General features: G+C 39.1%; 1 protein-coding gene across 1 annotated transcript in view; it reads left to right on the top strand.

Annotated features, from left to right (window-relative positions):
- npepps (aminopeptidase puromycin sensitive) overlaps positions 1-12,016 on the top strand; it is a 29,866-nt gene that overhangs the window by 5,553 nt on the left and 12,297 nt on the right. The window contains exons 5-15 of the mRNA XM_059331881.1: positions 2,216-2,323; positions 4,623-4,823; positions 5,103-5,199; positions 5,287-5,320; positions 6,596-6,710; positions 8,163-8,327; positions 9,392-9,496; positions 10,359-10,419; positions 10,505-10,614; positions 10,774-10,837; positions 11,365-11,504. Of these exons, the coding sequence (XP_059187864.1) occupies positions 2,216-2,323; positions 4,623-4,823; positions 5,103-5,199; positions 5,287-5,320; positions 6,596-6,710; positions 8,163-8,327; positions 9,392-9,496; positions 10,359-10,419; positions 10,505-10,614; positions 10,774-10,837; positions 11,365-11,504 (1,200 nt within the window). The remainder of the gene's footprint in view (positions 1-2,215; positions 2,324-4,622; positions 4,824-5,102; positions 5,200-5,286; positions 5,321-6,595; positions 6,711-8,162; positions 8,328-9,391; positions 9,497-10,358; positions 10,420-10,504; positions 10,615-10,773; positions 10,838-11,364; positions 11,505-12,016) is intronic.

The raw sequence follows: 12,016 nt of genomic DNA, 5'->3' as shown, positions 1-12,016 counted from the left end.
AGGCCTTTTTGGCAATGACGGCTTCAACCAAATATCTGATAATCAACACTTTTCTATCTGATTCTGAACAACTTAAAAATGACAGTAGGAGTTCTTGGTAAGCACCCGAAGTAGAAAATACATCACAGTAAAGTATAATGGGACAGACTTCTGTTGCTGAGTAACGCATACATTAGTCTTATTCAAAGTGACTTCCTCACCACAGCTTCAGTGCAGTAACCAGCTCACATTATGTGTTTTGGCACACACCTGGAAGCTTAGACTCTAACATGAACACAGCTGTGGTGTGGGAGCCTTAAATAGTAGTTGTTTCAGACACTAAACAGGAAACAGAATTAACACTCTGCTGGCACTAAGTTCCAAGGCAGGTTAGTAGAGAAAATGATTGGCTCCAGGCTTTTAATTTAAAAATAAATCCTACAAATGCCGCAGATAAATTAGAAGCTTTGAGTATGTCAGTGTTGAAAAACAGCTGACAGGCTTTTTACCTACTGCAGATAAAAATGCTTGAATGTAGTGCTGCCTGCCTGCTTCTGCAACAAAAGGGAACGAGTCTGGTGCTGCTCACACAGCAAAATGGTATTCCGTATCACTTTGACTTTTTGAAAGGACAAATGAGTGAAAATACCAGAAGTCTTTAGGTTGGCATAAATTTCTTTGGGGGGGGGGGGGGCCCTAAAAAATGTCATTACGTGGTGAAACGCAATGATATAATGTGAAAGCTGTTACATCCCAAACCACACAGACGGACCAAAAAATCAGCTTTTTAATAGGCATAAAACAGAAAAATAATCTATTAATGAGGTTGTTACTTTCCCCTCATCTGTTTTATTCCCACATTGAATTCTCTCTAAAGTTCTTTAGCGCTCTCACTGCAATTAAATGGCTACTACAGGGACTAACGTCATCACACAGGAATAAAACTGGGCTCACTGGATCCACAAGAGTCTCAGCTTTCCACTGACAATAATCAGATTTATGTAATTCCAAGACTGTTTTGAGACCCCAGTATGCAGAAATCTTCATATAAAATTGACGAACATAACACATTTTGATGCAAGAGAAATTCTGTTTGTTATGTAACATGTTATCAGCATAAAGTTTGCTTTTGTGTAAAGAGGAGACTTTTCGGTACAAACTAGTTGGCAGGTCTGTTTTTTCCTCACAAAGAAATAAAGTTTGGAGTGTTATTTCATCCCCAACAAGATGCCATAACATGGTTGGTACCAATGGATTCCTTAGATCTTCTTTTTAGAGTTTTTATTGAATGCTAACTTGTCGTTATGTGAGTTGACGACCCATACAGATGCTGTAGCGAACTTTATGTGGTGATTGCAATTGTGGGGTAACTAAGCTCTGCTATCTCTTGCCAAAATTTTTAAACATTTTTTCTGATTTATCATCTGGTGTTCACTGTGAAGCAACAAGAGGGAGTGAAAGTTGAAAGTAAAAGTTGACAAGCAACCCAATTAAATGACCTGTTGCTTTGAAGAAAATTTTCTCTGGGTTTTGAAAGTTGTTAGACATTTTTGGGATATTGTAAGTACCCAAATCCACAGTTTTAGTCCTTTTTAGACTTGGTCTTTATTTGGTTGCTTAATATTTCAGCATACATTGGTTGTTTTCTGTACAAGGGGTTACAGTACGGTATTTATAAAGTTAACACAGAATAACCAGCGCAAATAACATAGATGTAATGAAACTAAACTAAACAGGATAACTGCACTTCACATAGAAGCCACACTCAAACCTACATACATTGACAATGATATTATTTTTTTAACCCCTAATTTAGAAATGTTACATTTTATACCTTTTTTGAAAGAAGAATATGATATGTTTGAGACATTTTAATGAGGACATAACTCCAGTCCAATAGTTTTTTTAACATTTTTCATCTTTTCTCATCTTAATTTTTAGTCTTATTTTCTGTGTATTTAAATCCAAAATGCAAACGGCTTCTGTCTACAGTCGTCTGTACTCGTATATCTGAACAGTCATACTGTCTTTGAGATAAAATCAAATGTGACCGAAGATGTGAGATACGATCACAGCCAGCAGAGACTGGTTTAAGATGTATTCTGTGGCCTGGCGTGATCTGCAGTCCACCTCAAATTAATCACAACAGAGTCTGGACTCATCTGGGTCGAATACACAAGGTCTCAGTTTGTGTCCTTTCTCTCTCTCCCTCTCTCTCTCTCTCCTTCTACTCCAGGCCACGGACGCTCGCAGAGCTTTCCCCTGTTGGGATGAGCCAGCTATCAAAGCCACCTTTGACATCGCTCTGATAGTTCCCAAGGACCGAGTAGCCTTGTCAAATATGGTACGTGTCATATGTTCACTCCTCCCTCTGAGAAGCTCCAGACCCTAGACTGCCTGAGTCACTTTCTGCTGCCAAGTTTCTTTTTTATGTGTGTGTGTGTGTGTGTGTGTGTGTGTTTCTCTTCCCTCTCTTTTCTCTTCACATCTTACATAACAGAGGGCAGCAGACAGTCACTGCATATTGTACCTCTGGCTCATGTTATGCTTAACCACATGTGAAATGCAGCTACTGTACATGTGCAGTGAGGATTTTTTGAAGACAAGTTCTCTTTAAAAAAAACATGTCTTGTGTTTGACATACAGACTCAGTGATTTTTACTGAAGGCACTTGCAGCCGAGTTGCATCAGAAAACATCATCTGGCTTAGATTATTTTCTAACAACAACACCCCTCCAGGCTAACGCTGTTCATCCGGGGTGGTGACGAGGAAGCTAAATTTGGGTTTTTCTGATGACTGGCTGAATATGAATGACATGAATGCAGTCTGTCAGACTTTAATAATGTGTGTTTTTTTATGTCTAGTCCTGTGGTGTCAGTGTCGGGACAACACAATCTCATTAGGGATGACAGATAATGTTACAGACAAATCACCCTGGCTAAATATTTATATTATGCTAGACAAATAATGACTATTACACACAGACAACCATGCACAGGGCTGAAGTGAAGGAAATGTGATTTTTTTTGGGCAGCAGGATGGAGCCCTGCACTGATTGATGCCGGTCCAGCTCTTGACCTTTTCTGTCCACATACCTGATGAAATTTATTTCCTCAACAAGTCTGCTGTGACCTTTTTTAAAGTCCAGTGCAAAAGTGTGTGTGTGTGTGTGTGAGTGTGTGAGTGTGTGAGTGTGTGAGTGTGTGGGTGTGTGAGTGTGTGAGTGTGTGAGTGTGTGAGTGTGTGAGTGTGTGAGTGTGTGAGTGTGTGAGTGTGTGAGTGTGTGAGTGTGTGAGTGTGTGAGTGAGTGTGTGAGTGAGTGAGTGTGTGAGTGAGTGTGTGAGTGAGTGTGTGAGTGTGTGAGTGAGTGAGTGTGTGAGTGTGAGTGTGAGTGTGTGTGTGTGTGTGTGATAGATGTTTTTCCTCTGTGCCATAGAGCTACTCTCTTGCCCAGAAAATATCAAAAACATATCAGGGAGTCAAATTGTTGCACTGGGTGACATTTATATCCATGAACACACACTGTCCTGCTGCCACTAATATATACTACTAGATCACCAAAACTGGATGAAAATAGTCCCCAACAAATTCCCTCCGTTTTGGGTCACATTTGTTAAAAATAGAGCTGCTTAGCAATTCACCGAGCAATTAAAAAAAAAAAGAAAAATAAATTATATACATGTTTTTGAAAATCTTCATCTTCTGTTTCGGCTTCACCCTCGAGACTAACTTGACATTTTTATCCCCACTGCCAGTTTGGGTCTTGAAATGGTAAAATCACCAGATGTCACACTTGTGGTGTTTAATAAATATTTCAGTCTTTACCAGCTGCTGGTGAGGCTTCAGACCTCTAGTCTGTTTCTGCCTTAAAGAGAAAAATTAAAAAGGGAATCAGAAGCTTTTACTCCTCAGCAATTGTGTGCTATAAAAAATGTTCTATTTTAGCACAATGTCCAAATATTACAGTAGGGGCAGCAGCAAAACTTTTTTTCAGTTTAAGTTTATTCTATATTTCGAATATTTTTCCCACTGTTTAAGTTTACGTGGGGGAAAAACTGAAGCGGTTATCTATGCTCGCTTCAAAGCAACCAGACTCCATTAACAAAAACAGTACTCTTACCCTGAAGAGTTGCTGGTCTACTGCTGCCTCAAGTAGTTCGTTTTTTTGTAACTGTGTGACTTTGGGGAATCCAAACCAACCCTTTAAAACAACAAAGTCACATAATAACATAAATAAACAAACCGATCGAGGCAGCGATAGACCAGCAACTCCCACCTTCTGCAGGGAGAAATTACTGTTTTTGTCAATGGTGTCTGGTGGCTTTGAATGGGGAGGGGGAGATAACAACAGCTTCAGTTCCCGGTCAGAAAGGGCTGTCTGATAGCAAGATAAAGCTGTGAAAGATAGTGTACACTTAAACTTGCTCCCATCTACAGCCACTCATTGTTTAGCTTCTGCATCAGTCTGCTTCTCCAAACTGGAGGCGTGCCGGCCGCTAACTTTCTGTAGATAACACACTGACTATAGATAAGTACCTCATACAACAACACTCCCAAACTATCCCTTTCACTGCCTAATTAATTTTTGTTGTCTGTTTCCATGCCATTTATCCGCATCTCTCCCATCTTTTTTTTTGTCCAGAATGTCATTGATCGAAAGCCATATCCGGAGGATGAAAACATGGTGGAAGTGAAGTTTGCCACCACGCCCATCATGTCCACATACCTTGTAGCTTTTGTCATCGGTGAATATGACTTTGTGGAGAGCCAATCATCGGACGGTATAATGGTACGCGTCTACACGCCTGTCGGGAAGGCGGAACAAGGGAAATTTGCACTGGAGGTGAGAACATTGATGAAATATTTCCAGTAAGCAAAGCACTGTTGAGTCACAGCTGTGGATTCACTTGATTGCACAAGAAAAAAAACAAACTATAAACTTGACTGGACATGAAGACAAATGGATGAAAAACCAGCATTTGATTAGATTCTAACCTACCTAGTCTCACTGTAGAGAACACAAAAGAGCAGACTGTTTTTAATTTTTTTTTTTGTGCATTTTTAGATAGTTCTTTTGTTATTTTGTTGTCACATTTCTTAAAGTTGTTTTTTGTTATTGCAGGTTGCGACTAAGACCTTACCTTTCTACAAAGACTACTTCAATGTTCCTTATCCGTTGCCTAAAATCGATCTCATAGCTATCGCTGATTTTGCTGCTGGTGAGTTTTTGTCAGTTCTACAAACAGTAATTTGATACGTTTCCACTCAAAATGAAAGTGAAACATGAACTGCTTCCCCCCACTCAGGTGCCATGGAAAACTGGGGCCTTGTCACCTACAGGTAAGCTGTAATAATGTTTTTTTAAGCAAGTTTAATTAACCACTTGAGTGCCATTGTGGAAGCTTTTTTAAAGTTCTTGTTGAACTGAAAATATTCTGAAGTCCATCCAGTAGTCATAGACTGAAATTCGTAGAGCTTCAAAAGTGTGTAAAATATAAATATATATACGTTTTTATTTTTTATTTTGAGTTATCCTGTAAAACTGATATATTGGCAGTAAACTAAAGTGTGTTATTTAACCTAGAAATGTACCTGTTAATGAAGAAAGTCCAGATATTATTAATTGATGCAGTAATCGCATACGATCATTTTTAACCTTAAATCTATGAATGATGAAAAAATCTACCAAAACAGCTTGACTGCCTATTTGAAAAGTAAATTAATCAGAGGCTGTTTTTGATTAATTGATAAGTTGTTTTCTTACTAAAAGTGCTACAGATTCTAAGGCTCAAATCTGACTTTTTTCTGTTTAATACATATTATAAACTGATTATCATTTGGTTTGGGACTGTTGATTGGACATAAAAACAAACTGTTTGAAAGTGTTACCTTGGACTCTGGGAAATGTTTTTTTCACCACTCACTGACATTTAATAGACTGGGTGATTAATCATTAAAATAGTCACATGATTAATCAAAAAGGTGCACTTCTCAAGGCAAGACAAGTTTATTTATAGAGCAGCGTTCAGGCCCGAGGCGATTAATATATTAAACATAAGATGTTAAGAAAACATTAAACTACGTGTGAAGGCAAATAACAAGAACAAACAAATAAACATTCACTATTAAATTGCATTTAAAGGGGAATTTTTAAAAAGGAGGCAAGCAAAAGAATATAGAATAAAAATAATTAATATCTGTTATTTATTGGAAAGCTGCAGTAGACAACAGTGTTGTGAAATCTAATTTGAACGAGCTGACAGTAAAATAACCAAACTGTACTCGCGCAGCTCCAAATCTCATTGAGAAAACAGCTATTTTTTCCCCGTTCTTTCAGAAAAACTGGTTGCTGCAGTTGTCGTTTTGTTGACAGCTCTGATGGGTTTTTAATTGCTTCGTGTTCAGCTGGAGGTGCTGCCAGCTGTTGGGTATTCAGACGGCGTGTGATTAGCATACGGCAGCAGGCTCCATTCATCTCCCCGTCCACAGCCACCTGCATGCAGGTGTTCTTAATAACCAGCCCAGCAGCTGATGGAGGGAAAACCTGCTGGTGTCGACCTTCAGCCTGTCAACGTGTTAACTTCCACTCTTTCTTCTTGTTGTTGTTGTTTTTAGGGAGACTGCTCTGCTCATCGACCCCAAGAACTCCTGCTCGTCCTCCAGGCAGTGGGTGGCGCTGGTGGTGGGACACGAACTCGCCCACCAGTGGTTCGGCAACTTGGTCACCATGGTGAGCAGAAATCATCTTACATCAACTGTTTGTAACTAAAATAACTTGCATGTCTTGTAGAAATCATCACAATAACGTAGTCACAAGGTAATTGGAGCACTAACTTTTTAAAGTACATGAAAAACAGACAAATATAAAGAGGAGTAAAGTATTTAAAAATGTTTCTTTAGAGAACACATACATGCATTTGTGATTTTTTTTCATCGAAAATTTGCGATTTCTTTTTATCATGAATTTTTGGGGGTCTTTCTCTTAAATTTGTGAATGTTTTTTCTCGTTATTTTTGATTTTTTTTTTCTCGTAAATTTTTAGGGATTTTTTTTCTTGTAACTTCGTGATTTTTTTTTTCTCGTAAATTCCGCGGCTGTGGCTCAGTCCTCCTCCAAAAAAGTGATTCACAGGACGTATTCTGTCTGAATCTGAGTAGAACAAAGAACATGCAGGGCAGATCCTGGGCGTTGGATTATAAATTTATTAATATAAATGTATAATTAAACTTAATGTTTTAATCCTCTGACTGCATCAGTCCGTTTCAAGCCTTTCAAAATCTCTTGTGGCTCAGCTGCTGCTGCCGCTGGTCAGAATCAGAAGAATGAATATAATTTAATGACACAGAGAAAATCTTTTACTGTGTTTTATTAATCATGTTTGCTGTTAGTAAGCTACAAAAATCAGGTTTCAAACCACAGGAGTAACAAGCAAACTTAATCTGTTCATCAGATGTTCAACAATAAAGTTTCATAAAGTTAATATTTTATTATTGTTTAGTTCATCTTCTGCATCACCTGAAATATGAGAGCAGTCTTCCATGAAGTACATTACCATTAGGCTGCTCAATATTGTAAGAATAAGCAGAATATACGCATCTGAATTGTGTTTCATGAATAAATGTTGTTTTTAAAAACATTATCTTAGTTTTTTCATGTATAAAATGGCCCAAAATGATCATTCTAAATGTGCTGCCTAACCAAATTATTATAACAGCACATGGTTTTTATAGGATTTATGGGTTGAGGTCGGGACGGGTAGTGGATCTTGTGTTACCGGGTCAGTTTTTGAAACAAATTGGCCATATATGTGGGTTTGGGGTGAGTATGGTGTTGCACCTTGTGGTGCTGGAGCAGATCTTTAAAATCAGGCCCATGCAGGACTATTAATACACAAATGTCCGTGAAAAAGGGGAATGAACTAGAGGAAAAAGTCGAGGCACACTTCTTTTGTTAATGTGGAAAGTTTTTGTCTATATTAAAAGCGTTGCTGTGTATCTGGAGCAACTATTTTGTGGCAACATAAATGTATTTCCTATGTTAAGTCACCCATCCTTTAAAATGCTTAATTTGGTTAACTTTGTTTCCAACTCAGAGTACTTGAAATCCAGGACATCATATTTTATAAGGGAATTATTCTGAAGGACTTGGAGGACACTGTGTCATCTTGTGTGTGTTTCTGCAGGAATGGTGGACTCATCTGTGGCTAAATGAGGGATTTGCATCTTGGATTGAGTATCTGTGCGTGGACCACTGCTTCCCAGAGTACGACATCTGGACCCAGTTTGTCTCGGCAGACTACACCCGTGCTCTGGACCTGGACGCACTGGACAGCAGCCATCCCATAGAGGTGAGCTGTGGATGGAAACCTTCTGGCTTGTGTTGGAAAGAATGTTCTCTGTACAACTAGTGACTTTCAGGGTTTCCCATTAGTCCTGGAAAACCTGAAAATGGATTCTAATTTTAGCTTGCTGGTGGCACAAGTTTAAGTTCAGCCGTCTTACCTCGAGTCAACTTTCAGAGCTTCAAAGGTGCAACTGAGTCTGAACGCCATGTGACATAGCCACCTTAAGACACTTTCTAACAAATGGAAGAAGAAAATATTAAGTATGGCACGTTTGCTATGTTCTTTCCCTTAAGACTGGACATTAGTGTAAGTTGGAAAGTTTTAGGCTTTCTGAGAGAGAAGGCTGAATGATCTTATTGTTCAGTGAGCAGCGATGGTGTAGCTCTAGCTTGAGACACATCATCGTGAACCCTGCATCGTTTGTGAGCAACTTTTCTCCTGTGTTGTCAGGGAAAACCTCTGTAAAATGTCCTGGTAAGATTCTGGTTTGACTGACAACTGAAAGTGCAGAAAGAGACAAAGATCCGTCTGAGCAACAGTTGAATAAGAGAGACAGAAACAAACTGGAAGCTTTGCATCAAAACATGTGCAGATTTAAATAAAAATAGGTTTCATTGCCATCACACTGTAATGCCTCTAACAGGCAACATGTTAATAAAACAAAACTGTTCTTCAAAACTATAAAAAAAGAAACAGAAGTTGTTACACCCAATGAAAAATGGACAGACTCAATATTAGAGGGTCAGTGATACTTTTCTTAACTGGAATACAATTTCAAAATCAAATTTCCAACAGTTTTCTTCCTCCAATGCAACATTGTGGGGACATAAATGTTTGAATCGATTAATTCTTCTTTTTGGGACAAATTTTTGCTAATGTTAATGATACATTTGCTAATTAATGCTAACAATTTTATCTGTTAAAATACTACAATTCTAAACAACACTACAGGACACTCCAAAAGGAAAGAAGAGACCGATTTCAAACTTTTGAATGGTAGTTGACACTCTGAAAGTTGCCTTCTGACTCTCAACACCTGACTCTGTCTCTGTGCTTTTATGCTGCAGGTGAATGTCGGCCATCCATCAGAGGTCGATGAAATCTTTGACGCTATCTCCTACAGCAAAGGAGCATCTGTGATCCGCATGTTGCACAACTACACAGGAGACGAGGTCGGTGCTCAGGATACCGTGTCAGCAAGTTGTCCAAATAACGTTGCAAATGTGTACTATTTTTTTATGTTTCATGGGGATTTTCAAAGTGGCCGTGTGACGTCATGCTCTGAGTGAAAATAGGTTCTCTGTGTTCCCACAAGTCTCCTCTTTACATTCATGCCTGCTTTTTGCTGATAACATGCAATTTAAGGCAAATGGTAAATGGACTGCACTTATATAGCGCTTTTATCCAAAGCGCTTTACACTACACACTGCACTCATTCACACACACATTCATACTGGTGGCAGAGACTATCCCACAACAGTGCCACCTGCCACCATTGGGAATTCATTAACACACCGATGAACGCAGCATCGGGAGTAATTTGGGGTTCAGTATCTTGCCCAAGGATGCTTTGACATGTAGGCTGCCATGGTCGGGAGCGAACTACCGACCTTCCGATCAGTTGGTGACCTCTCTACCGACTGAGCCACAGCCACCCTTAAGGCAAAAAACACTCATGTAGTAGAAATTTGCTATTTCCACCTACTGTATTTAAATATTTGTGCATACAGGGGTTCCTTAACAGGCTTTGAATGACATAAACTGGGTATCTGTGGAAAGCTGAGACTCTTGTGGATTCAATGAGGCCAGTTTTCTTCATGTGGGATGATGTTAGTCATCAGTAGTAGCCAGTTCATTGCAGTGAGGGCATTTCTTGAGTCTCAACCTCAGTGTATAAAATGAGCTGCTGTGACCTCTAGGGTAATCACAGCCTCATGAAACTTTACAACCACCAACTAGAGACCTAGAGCATTCAGAGGGTGTGCAGCTTTCTTAGGTATATTGACAATAAGACATTTTTATGTTTCATTGCAGGACTTTAGGAAAGGAATGAACGCCTATCTTTTGAAATTCCAACATAAAAATGCTTCAACAGGTAAGAACATGCATTTCCTCAAGATGTAACTGCTGCATAAATTGTGTTCTCTGTAATCCCCTGACCTCCCGGCTGTCTTCCACAGAGGACCTATGGGACTGTCTGGAACAGGCCAGTGGAAAACCCATCGCTGCAGTGATGAGCTCGTGGACCAAACAGATGGGCTTCCCCATAATCGTGGTGGACCAGGAGCAGGTGAGCCATTCAATGAGCGATCGGAGATTTCACTAGTTTATCCACCGACTACTTTCATAATTACTGAACAGTAAAATTCACCAGCAGAAGTGAGAATAAGTGTTTGTGTGAGAAAGATCCAGACACCAGACAAACCCTAACCACCACGTTTATTTATAGCAAGGTGACGACCGCATCCTCAAGATTTCTCAGAAGAAGTTCTGTGCCAGTGGACCACACAACGGTGAGTTTAACTCCCTCATCTAGTGTTCTCAAAAACACCACACACAAGGTTAACTTATCATTATATATATATGTTATTCTATACATATATTGTGCATTGTTTATTATATATTAAACTGTACTGAACTCACACCATACTGTATTATATTTGATGTTTTATCTTACATTGCTGAACTGAAAAAGTGAGAATCTAAATCAACTTTTAAAAGACTTAAACTTTAAAAACAAATGTTTTTGCATGTCTATTTATTGTGTTTAAACCCGGTATTTCTGCTTGAGTTAAAGCTGCACTGATTGTATTACTATTTCTAGAATTAGATTCCAGTGGTGGCTGGAACTTGCGATAAGACCCGATTTAAATCTGGTCTGAGGTCCCTTTGCTGCATCTACATTTTTATTATATTAAAAAAACAGATATGTAATTACAAAATGCACAACATGTTTTTCAACTGCTTCCAGCGATATTTGTTGGCATTAAATCTTTTCACTGCAATCAAAAAACTGTTGCACCTGTATTTATTTGGACAGGGGAGGATTGTCCCAGCTGGATGGTCCCCATTAGTATTTGTACCAGCGAGGACCCCAAATGCACCAAGCTCAAGGTTCTGCTGGACAGACCGGAGACCACCATCACTCTGAGCGGTGTCCCGCCCGACCAGTGGGTCAAGGTGAGGTCAATGTTTCAGTTTACCTCGGAAATTCAGAAGAGTACTTGATCAATTTTAAATTTAAATTCCCTGCAGAAGCAATCAAAGATATACTGATCCATTTTGACATATTCTGATGCCTAGTTTGCCTAGTTTTCTGCAAAGTACTGATCCAATACTTTGCATATAGTCATATAAAAAGCACTTTTTAATACGTAGGATTGTGTTGTAGTGGATCAGACTCTTTGAATTATGCAGAGTGAAAACACTGTGGGACCATAATGTGGCTCACAGAGGTCATGTGAATACAAACAGGTAAAAGTTTAAGCTAAGAAAGCCAGTGTGTTGGCATAAAAAAACATTTTTCTTCTGTCCAGTAGAAAGTTAAATGTTTACAAAAGGCCATCACAGTTTCCAGTGTCTTGAGGTGAATTAATGAGTCATAAGAGAAGACAGTCATGAAAAGTAAAACGGTTCAAAGACTGAAGTTCCTGTTTGTCAGCTGGGAGGAAGAGCAGGAGAGGAAGTGGTCA

The sequence above is a fragment of the Centropristis striata genome, chromosome 1, assembly GCF_030273125.1.
Source record: "Centropristis striata isolate RG_2023a ecotype Rhode Island chromosome 1, C.striata_1.0, whole genome shotgun sequence".
Classification (NCBI taxonomy): domain Eukaryota; kingdom Metazoa; phylum Chordata; class Actinopteri; order Perciformes; family Serranidae; genus Centropristis; species Centropristis striata.
Note: the sequence above shows the minus strand (reverse complement) of the source record. Positions and strands in the feature narration are given on the sequence as shown.